General features: G+C 45.5%; 1 protein-coding gene across 2 annotated transcripts in view; it reads right to left on the bottom strand.

Annotated features, from left to right (window-relative positions):
- Positions 1 to 363: 363 nt before the first annotated feature.
- GAK (cyclin G associated kinase) overlaps positions 364 to 13,960 on the bottom strand; it is a 75,720-nt gene continuing 62,123 nt past the window's right edge. For both annotated transcript variants that reach the window (XM_053371483.1, XM_053371482.1), the window contains 6 exons: positions 9,954 to 10,091; positions 8,942 to 9,061; positions 7,612 to 7,845; positions 6,986 to 7,134; positions 5,098 to 5,274; positions 364 to 1,121 (listed from right to left, as the gene is read on the bottom strand). In XM_053371483.1, the coding sequence (XP_053227458.1) occupies positions 1,020 to 1,121; positions 5,098 to 5,274; positions 6,986 to 7,134; positions 7,612 to 7,845; positions 8,942 to 9,061; positions 9,954 to 10,091 (920 nt within the window). In that variant the 3' untranslated portion in view covers positions 364 to 1,019. The remainder of the gene's footprint in view (positions 1,122 to 5,097; positions 5,275 to 6,985; positions 7,135 to 7,611; positions 7,846 to 8,941; positions 9,062 to 9,953; positions 10,092 to 13,960) is intronic.

Genomic DNA, 13,960 nt, shown 5'->3' with positions numbered 1-13,960 from the left:
AAACCACTGGGCTCACATTTCAAGTCTCAGCATACGCTGTTAACCTACCAACTTAACAATTCAATTATGCCAACAGAAGGCACATATACCATCAAGGAGAGTAGAAGACAATGCAAATATATATAATTTCAAACAAACATTTTGGAATAAATATTTAAACAGTCTTGTCTCAAAGGAGATCATAATAAATAAGACAAGACCATGCAATCCTTAAATTAAAGCCAAACTCTGCTTCCATCTTTACATATTTTTTTTGGGGGGGGGGATCACAAACACATCAAAGATTCATTCGTGTCTTTTCTTCCCCACCAATGCGACCGTTTTGGCTAAGCTACTGTTGATGCAGTGTAAGGAACGCAGGTGTTGTCAGAAAAAAATGTTTTAATTATTTACAGAATGATTACCGGAATGATTACATGAAATACCAAAGAAAAATGTACACCTCGCACAGAAACCAGAAAAGAGATGCTGAGCAAACTCACAGCTGATAAGGTAAACTAAAGCACTTTGAATAAGGCAAACATGTAAATTTAAAAAGGGGGAAACCAAAACAAAAAAAACAACCAAGACAAATCATAAAGACTACATAGAGGGGGGAACAGAAATGCAAATTGAGGTTGGGTGTTTCCTCAAATGAAGGGAACACAAAAACACATAGACACACAAAAGGGATTTGAAATGGATGATGTCTCCCATAGAAAATCTTGCCCACGCTAGCCGCCATCATTCAAATGACACGTGTGTTCAAACCCTCTCTCAGATGGCTTGGAACTTTCCACTCTCAGGGCACCACCTTCCGAGTGTCGATGGACCCAAAGTGCCATCTGTGCGCTGTGTCCTACAAGACACACCCCGTTTGTGAGAGTGTATAGATTCAAAGTGTGCAAGAACCGGGAAGCGTTCCCTGCCCCCCTCCCCTCCTCGATCCAAGGAGGCGACACTAGAACAGCACTCGGAAGATTCGGTTTTTGCTGCAAATACATTTTGAAATCCACCCCCGCTTTCAAAAAGGGAGCATCTTAGAAAAGTGATTTGGATCCTTGGTTTTCAAATTCTGACCACGCGTCGCTCAGTTCCATGAAGATCATTTTGGCGTATTGTTCGTAAGGTTGCCCCGTGGCCTGCAAGGAAGCAAAAGAGAGCAGGAGTTACAAGAAACGTGGGTGTTTTCACTCCAAACATGAGCTGAGCAAGAATCCTGTGTTGCTGCCAACACAGCAATTCTGCAGCCAGGATGCAAATGTACGAACAGACCGCCCCTTCCCAGACTTGGGAGTGTCTGGTCAGAAGTCTTGGCATGGAAGATAGCAAAACACCTTGCCTGCCTCTTCTGCATCAATTGCTAGGCTTAGAATCAAAGAGTCATGAAACTGTAGAGTAAGAAGGGACTGCGGGGTCATCTAGTCCAACCCACTGCAATGCAGGAATCTGTCGCCCAACATGGGGCTCGAACCCGCAACACCAAGAATGAGCTACAGAGTGAGCTATCCTAACAGGAAGGTTCCACGTAATCCTTCCACCTCCAACTGAACATTCTCAAGAGTCAAGTGACAGTTGCCTGTAACAGCTGCATTAAAGGAAAGCAGACATGCCCCCTCCCGCCCGCACCAGAAAAGGGCTGCCTTTGAAGACAGTTTGGAAACTTCAGCTGGTGCAGAATTCAGCGGCCAGGCTGCTCACTGAAGGAACATGGTTTGAGCATATTACACCAATCCTGGTCCAACTGCACTGGTTACCAATTAGTTTCCGGGCCCAATTCAAAGTGCTGGTTTTGACCTATAAAGCCTTAAACAGCTCAGGACCGCAATACCTCAAGGACCGCCTCTTCCCATATGAACCTACCTAGACCCTGAGATCATCTTCTGAGGCCCTCCTTCGTGTGCCTCCCTCCTTGAGAGGTCCAGAAGGTGGCAACACCAAAAGGGGCCTTCTCTGCAGTGGCTCCTGTCTGTGGAATGCTCTCCCCAGGGAAGTTTGCCTGGCGCCTTCATTATACACCTTTAGGCAGCAGGCAAAAACGTTCCTTTTAAACCAGGCCTTGGGTTGATCTGTTTGACATCCTATGCCCTTTAAAAATGTGGCTCCTTTGCGGGGGGGGGGATTAGTTATTGGGTTGTTGTTTTTATTCTGATTATATAAGTTGTGATTTTTTTCTGCGAACCACCCTGAGACCTCCGGATATAGTTCAGTATAAAGGTAAAGGGACCCCTGACCATTAGGTCCAGTTGTGACCGACTCTGGGGTTGCGGCACTCATCTTGCTTTATTGGCCGAGGGAGCCGGCGTACAGCTTCCGGGTCATGTGGCCAGCATAACTAAGCTGCTTCTGGCGAACCAGAGCAGCGCATAGAAACACCGTTTACCTTCCCGCCAGAGCGATACCTATTTATCTACTTGCACTTTGACGTGCTTTCGAACTGCTAGGCTGGCAGGAGCAGGGACCGAGCAACGGGAGCTCACCCCATCGCAGGGCTTCGAACCTCCGACCTTCTGATTGGCAAGTCCTAGGCTCTGTGGTTTAACCCACAACGCCACCCACGTCCCTTATAAGGCAGTATATAAACTCAATAAACAACAACAACATTACAGAGCGAAACAATAACACAGCTTATCTAACCAGCTCAAGCTGTTGCTTGCTATGAGGTAGAGATGCTGTGGAGACAATATGCCAGCCTCATGTTTAAGCACTTGCACTGTCGCCATAGGCAACCAGAAATGCCATGCAGTTCCAAGGCAGGCTGGCGGAGGAGGAACAGAGCTCTCCAGTCCTTCTCTTGTGCCCGGCACAACAACATGCCAGGCTGCCAGGAGGAGGGGAATCTCCTCTAAATCCAGCATAGGGATGCAGCTAGCTGCTGCTACAAGCCCCTTTGCAGGCTTATATTTATTTATTTGCAGGCTGGAAATGTTTAGGGCAGTGTTTCTCAAACTTGGCTTCCCATGTCAGTTTGCATTTCTTAGTGTAGAAGGTATTGATCTCATGTGTAGAGATCTTTCCTATTCTACTTAATCCAAGAGGGTTCTGGAAGCTTCTCTGCGTGAAAGAAACAAGCAGGAGGTTCGTGATGTTTGGGTTATTCCTTCAGAGAAGCTGAGCACAGCTGGCTTTAACTGGTTCTCTTATCTCTTTCTGTCAAGGTCATGCTGACTATAAAAGTAAGGCGAGAAGGAGCCTGGGTTTCACTTTCTCTTTCTATCTCTTTACCTTCTGGTGTGGTGTTCTGTACATAGCATGCTATATAAGGTTTAGTCTTATACGCTTTTGTAAGTTTAAGTTAAGTCTGCTGCAACTGGATTTTTTATGGACAGTGCCAATCCTGAATGTATTGGATTTGTGCCCAATATGCCCATTTGCCTTCAGTAGCAGTAAAGCTTTGCTGGATGAAATACAATTGCCTCTGGTCTATTTTTTGGGAACCATGCAACGTGTTTAAGTTTTTACTCTGCTAACGATATATTGGAATCTGCTCTGGTTCAATATTGAGCAGAATTCCGTGACATCCCAGCTGTTGCTGGACTGCAACTCCCAACATCCTCGGGATCACTGGTCCTGCTAGCCAAGGATGATGGGATTTGTAGTCCAACAACAGCTGGGGAACCAAGTTAGGGGCTTATCCACAAAGCTTCTGTAAGCTGCTGAGTGTGCTGCCACAGAGTGGATACAGGAATTGTGCCCGGCTATAACGGACGCTGTGCAAAGGCCGTCTCACATGTGTTACAAGCTACACACACAGAGGCCAATTCCTATTTCTGAGTTTATATATTTTTTAAAAATGTTACATACTACTTTTCATAAACTGCAGAGAGGTAAATGAAACCTCTATGCAGCTTACAGAGAACAGGAAACAGATATGGACAGTGCAAAAAAAAAAGAAGGAGGAGGAGGAGGTAAAAGCAATTCCTAGAAAGACTGCACTTGCTAGATGCTCATTATTAGATCACAGCTTCCTTAAGGAAGCTTTTGTTGCTGCTATTTATTAAACTTATTAGAACAAAGTCCCTCAAAATGACTTACCAACAATAAACAATACATGTTAAAACTGGTATAAATCAAAACAGAGGAAAGTCTAAAAATCATTCATATTTTTAAAAAGGCAGGACCAAAACATCCCACCCACTGAAGGGAGTCACAGATAATTATACACCAAAACGCCTGGCAGGAAGGAAATGTTTTTGTCTGGCATCTGCAGGCAAGTAATTATGGTGCCAGATGAGGTTCCAGGAGGGCAGCATTCCACAAGCTGAAAGCAGGTAACCCGGATACCCCTGTAGGAGTTGGAGGGAAGCACCTAACTTACTCAGGCTCAGAGCCTTCGTGGCTGGCATGGCCCACCTCCCTGCAGTTCCCCGCTCTGGCTAAGAGATGGCAATAGCAGCACATTTAGCATCCCTCTGGCTGCCAGCTCTAAGACCCATGGCTGGCTCAAGGCCGGACACATTTGCTGTGCTGTATGTTCCATTGTGAAGAAGAAGAAGAAGAAGAAGAAGAAGAAGAAGAAGAAGAAGAAGAAGAAGAAGAAGGGGAGGAGGAGGAGGAGTTTGGATTTGATATCCCGCTTTATCACTACCCGAAGGAGTCTCAAAGCGGCTAACATTCTCCTTTCCCTTCCTCCCCCACAACAAACACTCTGTGAGGTGAGTGGGGCTGAGAGACTTCAAAGAAGTGTGACTGGCCCAAGGTCACCCAGCAGCTGCATGTGGAGGAGCGGAGACGCGAACCCGGTTCCCCAGATTACGAGTCTACCACTCTTAACCACTACACCACACTGGCTCTCTTTGTATTTCATTGGACCTCTGCAATGCCTCCTACGGCCTCTGGTTGAGCTGTTCTAGGTAGGAAGTACCTACCTAGTGGTTCACAGAATCATAAGAGTTGGAAGGGACCCTGAGGATCATCTCGTCCAACCCCCTGCACTGAAGGAATATGCAGCTGTCCCTTGTGGGGATCGAACCTGCGACCTTGGCATTATCAGCACCACGCTCTAGGCAACTGAGCTACGCAGCTTGAGCAGGGAGCACCCAGCACCTGGAATTGACCCTTAGGAATATCGCAGTAATCTGGCACTAGCGGTTTCTCAAATCTGCCAGAAGCACGTACCTTATCTGGATGTACGACAAGCACTGCCTTCCTATAGTACTTCTTGACTTGATCTGGGGTAACCAGGTCAGCCATGCCGACCTGCTTCCATTTGGTCTCGCCTTCCCAAAGCACAGTGTGAAGAGTAGATAATAAAGCTCTTATATTCCTCTCTTTTCCATCAATCCAATCTAGAATCTAGAGAGAGAGAGAGAGAGAGAGAGAGAGAGAGAGAGAGAGAAGTTCAAACACATGTATTGTGTTATTTTATGCACGGTGACTTAGAATCATAGAATCGTAGAGTTGGAAGAGACCACAAGGGCCATCGAGTCCAACCCCCTGCCAAGCAGGAAACACCATCAGAGCACTCCTGACATATGGTTGTCAAGCCTCTGCTTAAAGACCTCCAAAGAAGGAGACTCCACCACACTCCTTGGCAGCAAATTCCACTGTCGAACAGCTCTTACTGTCAGGAAGTTCTTCCTAATGTTTAGGTGGAATCTTCTTTCTTGTAGTTTGGATCCATTGCTCCGTGTCCGCTTCTCTGGAGCAGCAGAAAACAACCTTTTCCCCTCCTCTATGTGACATCCTTTTATATACAGTGGTACTGTATATTCGTTCCACGAGTTTTTTCTTCTTGCGAGTTTTTTGTCTTGCGAAGCACGGTTTCCCATAGGAATGCATTGAAAATCAATCAATGCGTTCCTATGGAAACCGCCTTCAGACCAGGTCCAGGGACAGTCTGTCCCCCGACCTCTTCTGAAGGCTGGGGGGGGACAAGGGCTTTTCTTCCCACCACCAGCCTTCAGAAGGCTGTTCTGAAGGCTGGCGGTGGGAAGAAAAGCCCTTTTCCCCACCTCCCGCCCAGCAAGCTCCAGGGACAGGAGGGCTTTGCTGCCGACCGCCAGCATTTTAAAAGCCCCCGGGACAGCGGAGACTTCACTGCCGCCCGCCAGCATTTTAAGATCGCCCGGGACAGCGGAGAAGTCTCCGCTGTCCTGGGAAGGCAGGCGGGGGGGAGCAAAGACTTTTGCCCCCCGCCGGCCTTCAGAAGAGGTCCAGGACCTCTTCTGAAGGCCGGCGGTGGGCGAAAGTCTTTGCTCCCAACCGCCAGCATTTTAAAAGAGGTCCCCGGAGATTTCCCTATGGGCTTTCTTCTTGGGAAGCAAGCCCATAGGGAAATTCGTCTGGCGAAGCACCTCGAAAAACGGAAAACTCTTTCTTCTTGCGAGTTTTCCGTCTTGCGAGGCATTCGTCTTGCGAGGTACCACTGTATTTGAACATGGCTATCATATCACCCCTTAACCTCCTCTTCTCCAGGCTAAACATGCCCAGCTCCCTTAGCCGTTCCTCATAAGGCATCGTTTCCAGGCCTTTGACCATATTGGTTGCCCTCCTCTGGACACGTTCCAGTTTGTCAGTGTCCTTCTTGAACTGTGGTGCCCAGAACTGGACACAGTACTCCAGGTGAGGTCTAGATGCTATACTCCTATTGATGCAGCCCAGAATTGCATTGGCTTTTTTAGCTGCCGCGTCTCACTGTTGGCTCATGTCAAGTTTGTGGTCAACCAAGACTCCTAGATCCTTTTCACATGAAGTGCTCTCAAGCCAGGTGTCACCCATCTTGTATTTGTGCCTCTCATTTTTTTTGCCCAAGTGCAATACTTTACATTTCTCCATGTTAAAATTCATCTTGTTTGTTTTGGCCCAGTTCTCTAATCTGTCAAGGTCGTTTTGAAGTGTGATCCTGTCCTCTGGGGTGTTAGCCACCCCTCCCAGTCATGCATCATCCAGGAACCGCCCTCCTCCACATTTATGCTTCAACTTCCCCCACTTAGATGGCACACCGCTGCTTTTCCAAACACCAGAAGTTGCCGGATGAGAACTATTTGGTATAAGAACAGCCAACCTTTAGTTTCAGAGGGTCCATATCTTTAGACATTTCTTGCTTTCTCATCTCAGCAATGGTCTTTGGTCCTTTTCTGTCGGTTTTGGCTGCAAACCCTTGATTCGACAAAAGATCCTCAAAATCGTTTTCTGAAACTTTGGGTTTTTGCCCTAGCAAATGAGATAAAAAGGATTAGGCTCCCAGTTCACTTGGGTAAGCGACACAGAAGTGAAAAGTCGTAAATCATATATATGTACAAGAAGCCACATGCATCATGCTTAAATTCCATCCAAAACCTATCACCTGGGAAAGTGTGGGATCGCACTGTTACTCAGAAGCAAATGTAATCTTCTGCAAAGGGGCTTTACAGACCAAAGAAGCGACTAGATCAATAAAATTATCTTTTCTCCAAGGTATATCATGGATTATGATGATTTTGCTGCGCACTGATGGTATATTTTTGCTGCTGTTTAATTTGGGTTTGCTATCTAGGCTATTGTATGGCTTCTGTTGTAATGCACTGTTCTTTTTTTTTCTGATTCATGCCACACTTTATGGTTTCAGATTTTGTATGTCACTTGGAGACTCTTATATGCCAAGCAACTAATATATGCAAAAAATAATCATCATCGGGTAGAGAAACATACCAAAGCCAGGCGCCCTGATGCCTCTCTCTTCTCGTCCTCCAATGACACTGAAATTCACAGTGTAGTTGGCTTTCGGCTGCGCGCTCGGCTTAGCTTGTTCTGGCACCTTTGGCTGTGCCTGGGGTTGCCATGATGTGCCAGCAGGTTGCGTTTTGCTTGCCTGCCATTGGTTCCCTGCTTTCTGAGTTGACTTTGGAGCAAAACTGCCGGTTGAGAATCCGCCACTGGAAGCCCCTGGAAAGCAAGGATCAGGGTTTTGCTTTTTAATTTAAAAAGATATTCCATTTGGTTTAAACCTATGAAAACAAGCATGCCAGCATCTTCTGTGGCAAGGATGGGGAGCCTGTGGTCCTCGCAACGTTGGACTACAACTCCCATCATCCCTCAGCATTGACCGTGGGAACTGAAGCCCAACAATATTTGGAAGGGCGCAGGTTCCCCAACCTTGCCTTGCGGCTAGTCATGTAGTGGTTCCTGAATGCATCATCCGCTCCCCAGCATTACTTCCCAAAGACGGTCATAACTTCTTTACAAGCAACCAAATTCAGATGCCAGGATGCAAATCTTATGGCATGATGCTGCTTGGTTTCAGCTTTCTGCCTAGATCTCTCAGATTCATGGGTGGCGCTGTGGGTTAAACCACAGAGCCTAGAACTTGCCGATCAGAAGGTCGGCGGTTTGAATCCCCGCGACGGGGTGAGCTCCCATTGCTCGGTCCCAGCTCCTGCCAACCTAGCAGCTCGAAAGCACGTCAAAGTGCAAGTAGATAAATAGGTACCGCTCCGGCGGGAAGGTAAACGGCATTTCCGTGCGCTGCTCTGGTTCGCCAGAAGCGGCTTAGTCATGCTGGCCACATGACCCGGAAGCTGTACGCCGGCTCCCTCGGCCAGTAAAGCGAGATGAGCGCCGCAACCCCAGAGTCGGTCACGACTGGACCTGATGGTCAGGGGTCCCTTTACCTTTAAATACGGCACGAACTAAAAACTTCACAAGTTTAAAGGGCTTTGGTTGCCTTGTACAAAAAGCCTACAGGCACCAAATATGACAGCTAACACTCAGATCTGAACATGTTCTCTGCATGGCTGGTTTGAGGAGCGATGAGAGGGAAAGCCCCACAACACAGAAGGTTGTCCTGCAGAGGTGCCCCAGTAAACTGAACAAAAACCAAACACCAAACAAAGTAAGCAAGGACTCTTGTAGTGAAATGACTACATTTTTATTTTACAGACCCACTCCAGCATTTTAACTACATTATCCACCCTGAATGTACAGGATAAACACACTCTACTGGAATACTTTTCTTCCTTTTATTAGTCACTTAAACACTTACCTGGAAGGCCGGTTCTCAGGTTAGCAAGGTCAGCAAAAGGGTCAAAGTTCTGTGATTTTGCTTGACTGAATGAAAGGCCTGAAGTGGCGTTTGTGGGTCCTCCTGTCGTAAAAGCCGGGCCTATGTAATAAGACACAATTATTACGCTCTACAAAATATCACATGGGTGGCTGCAAATACTGCTATGCCACACTATTCAGCATTCTTCTCAATCAATGGATAAAATATGCTTCTGTTCATTCCTTACGACTGACACTTTCGCATGCTATGATCTATATATGTATATGTATATGTGTGTATATATATATACATACATATATATATATGGCTTTTTGTTTAACAATGCAGAGGGGCTTGGGAATTTTGATCTTGCCTGTTCTAATCTTTATCAAATTAAGAAAGTTTACATTTCGGTGTTAATTGTTATCTGTGTGCTTTTTACATCGAATCACACACTCACCTAAAACAATCTCCTTTTATATTGTTCCAGTCCCAGGTGAATATGACTGCTAAAAAAGCATGCTAGGCTGTGCCTTGTGTATGCTGTCAACATTCAGTTAATGCTTTAGAAGGAATAAGGCAGGGACAGCTGCATTGCTAACCATAGTTATTAGGCTGTCTGTCAGTATGCTTTTTATTATGCTTATATTACATTTCTATCACTGATGTTCTGCAATGTGTTTTTAACGTTGTATACCGCCCTGGGAACTTCTGATAATGGGGGGGGGGAATATAAATTGAATAAATAACAGTAATAATCTGCCTTGCATGTAGAAGGCCTCAGGTTCAAGCTCTAGGGTGGGGTGGGAGAGACTCCTGTCTGACAGCCACTGCTACTCTATGGAATGGGCTTGGTATAAGGCAGCTTCCTATGTTATTTGATAAAAGACTATTATGTTATTTGATCCAAGACTATTACGTGACTGAGTGTTTCACATACACACAATGTTTCGGTAGCTCTGCGTATACCGCCAGCTGCCATAAAAAAGGAAGCGACTCCCTTGTACAATACCTTCCAAAGTGGACTTCTTCGGTGGTGCGGGCGCCGCAGTGCTAATTGCCGGGGCATCTGCCCAGGAATCCCAGCCGCCTAGAAGGTCAGGCTGGCTTGCGGAGGAAGCCATTTTAGGTGGGTCTGGTGTCAAATTCCCTAGAGGGATGCAAACCAAAATCCAGGGATAAGGTAAAAGCAGGCAGGTAACGCTGCGTAATCTTAACAAGGAATACAGATTCAAATGTAGCAGTTATACTGGATTATTTTTTTAAAAAGGTTTATCTCTTAGAAATCAATTAGAGTTTGTTAACACACACACACACACACATTCTGTTCCAGCAGAGCTCTTTTTATGACATTATAAACAATAACTTGGGGTCACCCAAATGGCTTGGCAACAGCTTCAGAGCAGACAAGATACAGCTCTTCATTGAGGTCTGTCTGTTTTTGCTATTTATTTTGCATTTTTGTTTTTGAGGCTCTTTTGTTTTGTTTTTGTGACTGTGTGGAACCCAGTTCAGCTACCGAATGATTGATTGTGTGACTGCAGTGCATTGTGTATTGCTTTCATTTTATGGATCAGTGGTCTCATAAGATAGTAAAATTCATGTTAAACTGCTGTTTTAGGGGTTGTTTTTAAAAGTCTGGAACGGATTAATCCATTTTGCATTACTTTCTATGGGAAAGCACGTCTTGGTTTTGGAACACTTTGGTTTTGGAACGGACTTCCGGAACGGATTAAGTTTAAGAACCAAGCTACCACTGTACTTCAAGGTGAAGAACCCCACCACTAGCTTAGATGACTAAAAACAAACTTCTTCATCAATTTGTCTGTGAACAGCTATTTGGCCATAGAACCTAAAGAGACCCTGTCTGCAGAGAAGCAATATGCCACTGAGTAACCAATAAGCTCTCAAACCTGGAAGAAATGTGGTTGTCCACCATTTCTCTAGACCAGAGTTTCCCAAACTTGGATCTCTTGCTGTTTTTGAACTACAGTTCCCATCATCCCTGACCACTGGTCCTGCCAGCTGGGGATGGTGGGACTTGTAGTCCAAAAACAGCTGTGAGCTGATCCAGCTCAAAAGGAGCTCATATTGCGCTCAGAAATGCAACATGAACTGTAAACCGGCCATTCTAGCACAAACATTTTGTCATATAACTCAAGGAGATTACAACCAAGATATTTATTCTTCTCCAGAAACTGATAGTATGGAAACAGAACTATAAGCTATAGTAGCTGGCACCCAGCTGAAAACAGACTAGCCGTTAATGTTCACATATGCTTACTTTTTTTAAAAAAATTAAAAGTCTCATCTACAGAAGATTTGCTTTGCAATGAGAAATGTTTATCCAAATTTCAGCTACCATCTGTGATCACCAAATCAAAATAATTTGTTGCACTTTTCAAATAATTGAATTGCAGCTGCAGCTGAGTCTATAACTGCACTCAAAATAGTACGAGCCAAATCGGTACGTTGATCGTGGCTCCGTTCTAAAATTATTTACTGGACATTCACCTGATACAGAAGCACTAAACCTTAGCCTACAGGGCTATAGATCTAGATCCCATAACTAACAAACTTCCCCTTCCCTGCTCATCTCTATCATTCCAAGAAATGAAAGCTATTAACACAGGTCATTGGTATAGCTAAGCAGGTGACCCAGAGGCCTTGTTGCTCTGTGTGTCCAGCTAAAACTTCTCTCTAGACAACCAAGACACAGGCTAGAGTGTCACAGCTCTGATAAGCAAGGAGCTTATGTGGGTGGCGCTGTGGGTTAAACCACAGAGCCTACGACTTGCCGATCAGAAGGTCGGCGGTTTGAATCCCCGCGACGGGGTGAGCTCCCATTGCTCGGTCCCTGCTCCTGCCAACCTAGCAGTTCGAAAGCACATCAAAGTGCAAGTAGATAAATAGGTACCACTCCGGCAGGAAGGTAAACGGGGTTTCCAGTTCGTCAGAAGCGGCTTAGTCATGCTGGCCACATGACCCGGAAGCTGTACGCCGGCTCCCTCAGCCAATAAAGCGAGATGAGCACCGCAACCCCAGAGTCGGCCACGACTGGACCTAATGGTCAGGGGTCCCTTTACCTTTACCTTATCCATGCCTCTACAGGAGACTGTGCTTAACATAGGAGGCTGCCTTACACCAAGTCAGAGCTTTGGTCCATGAAGCTCTGTACTGCCTACACTGACGGCAGTGGCTCTAGTTTCTGGCAGGAACTGGAGGCACCAGAGATTGAACCTGGAAACTTCGGCATGCAAGGCAGATGCACCACCAATATGCTGCCGTCCCTTCTCTGCTGGCGACTAAAGATTACATTGAGTCCTAAAGTGATCACAAGAGTAGCACTTAGCCACTAAAAGTTAGAGTTGTCTGTAGCCAAGGAGGGAGGCATCTCAGGTAGAAGGCTTTCAAGCAGTTTTAACCTGCTTTATAGCAGGGGCAGTTATAGAAACTCAGGTATATAAGCTAAGGGCCAAATGGCTCCTTAAGGCAAGGTTGCAGTCACCAAAATGGAATGTCTAGTTGCCATTTTTGGTAAGACGGCTCCAAAGTCTTATTTTTCAAATGATGGGCAGACTGTGATTGATTCTCAGTTAAACATCTGGCTAGTTCAGATGATAACCTTGAGCTAGGTGAAGAGCTTTGAGAACTTCAAGAAGAACAGTCACCTTATCTAGGGACAGTCCACATATATACAGTGGTACCTCGTGTTACATACGCTTCAGGTTACATACACTCTGAGTTTACTCAGAGTATGACTAATATTGGATACAATCCTATATTAAACAGCTAATTGAGTTCCACTTTCTATTATCAGTGTTGAATACCTATTACTGTGGTACCTCAGGTTACATACGCTTCAGGTTACAGACTCAGAAATAGTACCTCGGGTTAAGAACTTTGCTTCAAGATGAGAACAGAAATTGTGCTCTGGCGGTGCGGCGGCGGCAGGAGGCCCCATTAGCTAAAGTGGTGCTTCAGGTTAAGAACAGTTTCAGGTTAAGAATGGACCTCCGGAATGAATTAAGTACTTAACCAGAGGTACCACTGTATTGGCCTATGGCTATTCCAATTTCTTTTTCTTAATGGCAATTGCTCAGGCTGCACAGAAAAAGCATTTTGGCTCCCGAAATCCATTCCAACTGTGCAGATAAAATAGAACTGATAGAATTCTACAGGATGGGGCATTTGTGTGTGAAAACAGTCCAGAGCCAATGATCCCAAGACATGCAGCTCCAGATGGCGGAGATGTCAGGCACCATCCTGGCATCCATGACTCCTCACTTGGTCGCAAGTGGTCGGTCGCAAGGTACAAAATGTGCCTGGCACCTGGCTAATTTCGAAGACTGGGCAAGGTGGGCACACATCAGGCTTTACAGAACACAGTTCCACATGTTGCTTACTCCTGCTCATGATGAAATGTACAGTGGTACCTCAGGTTAAGTACTTAATTCGTTCTGGAAGTCCGTACTTAACCTGAAACTGTTCTTAACCTGAAGCACCACTTTAGCTAATGGGGCCTCCTGCTGCTGCCGCGCCGCTGGAGCATGATTTCTGTTCTCATCCTGAAATAAAGTTCTTAACCTGAAGCACTATTTCTGGGTTAGCAGAGTCTGTAACCTGAAGCATATGTAACCTGAAATGTATGTAACCCGAGGTACCACTGTAACTTGCACCCAAAACTTATTAAGCTTATGTCAAGTATTTATTTAGAGCACTGATATCACAACTACTGTTCACTGTTAAAATGGGTATGTGTACAGAGATTATTTAAGAAAAGACACTGAGCATTACATTTATGCTGTAAGCCCCAATAACAGAAATCTCTGTCGCTGCTGTACTAACAGATCTCCAGCAAAGCCTTAAGATAACTGTGCTCCGAAGATCTTTTAATTCTCTAATTAAAGACGACAACCAGGATGTCCTGAGGAGGAAGACACAGGTTCAGCATGACATAAGATTTAAGCCTGTCTAAGACTGATGCACATACTACTGCTTCGCAATCCAGCCACCGCC

This window comes from Podarcis raffonei, chromosome 17, assembly GCF_027172205.1.
Source record: "Podarcis raffonei isolate rPodRaf1 chromosome 17, rPodRaf1.pri, whole genome shotgun sequence".
In the NCBI taxonomy this organism is placed as follows: Eukaryota; Metazoa; Chordata; class Lepidosauria; order Squamata; family Lacertidae; genus Podarcis; species Podarcis raffonei.
Note: the sequence above shows the minus strand (reverse complement) of the source record. Positions and strands in the feature narration are given on the sequence as shown.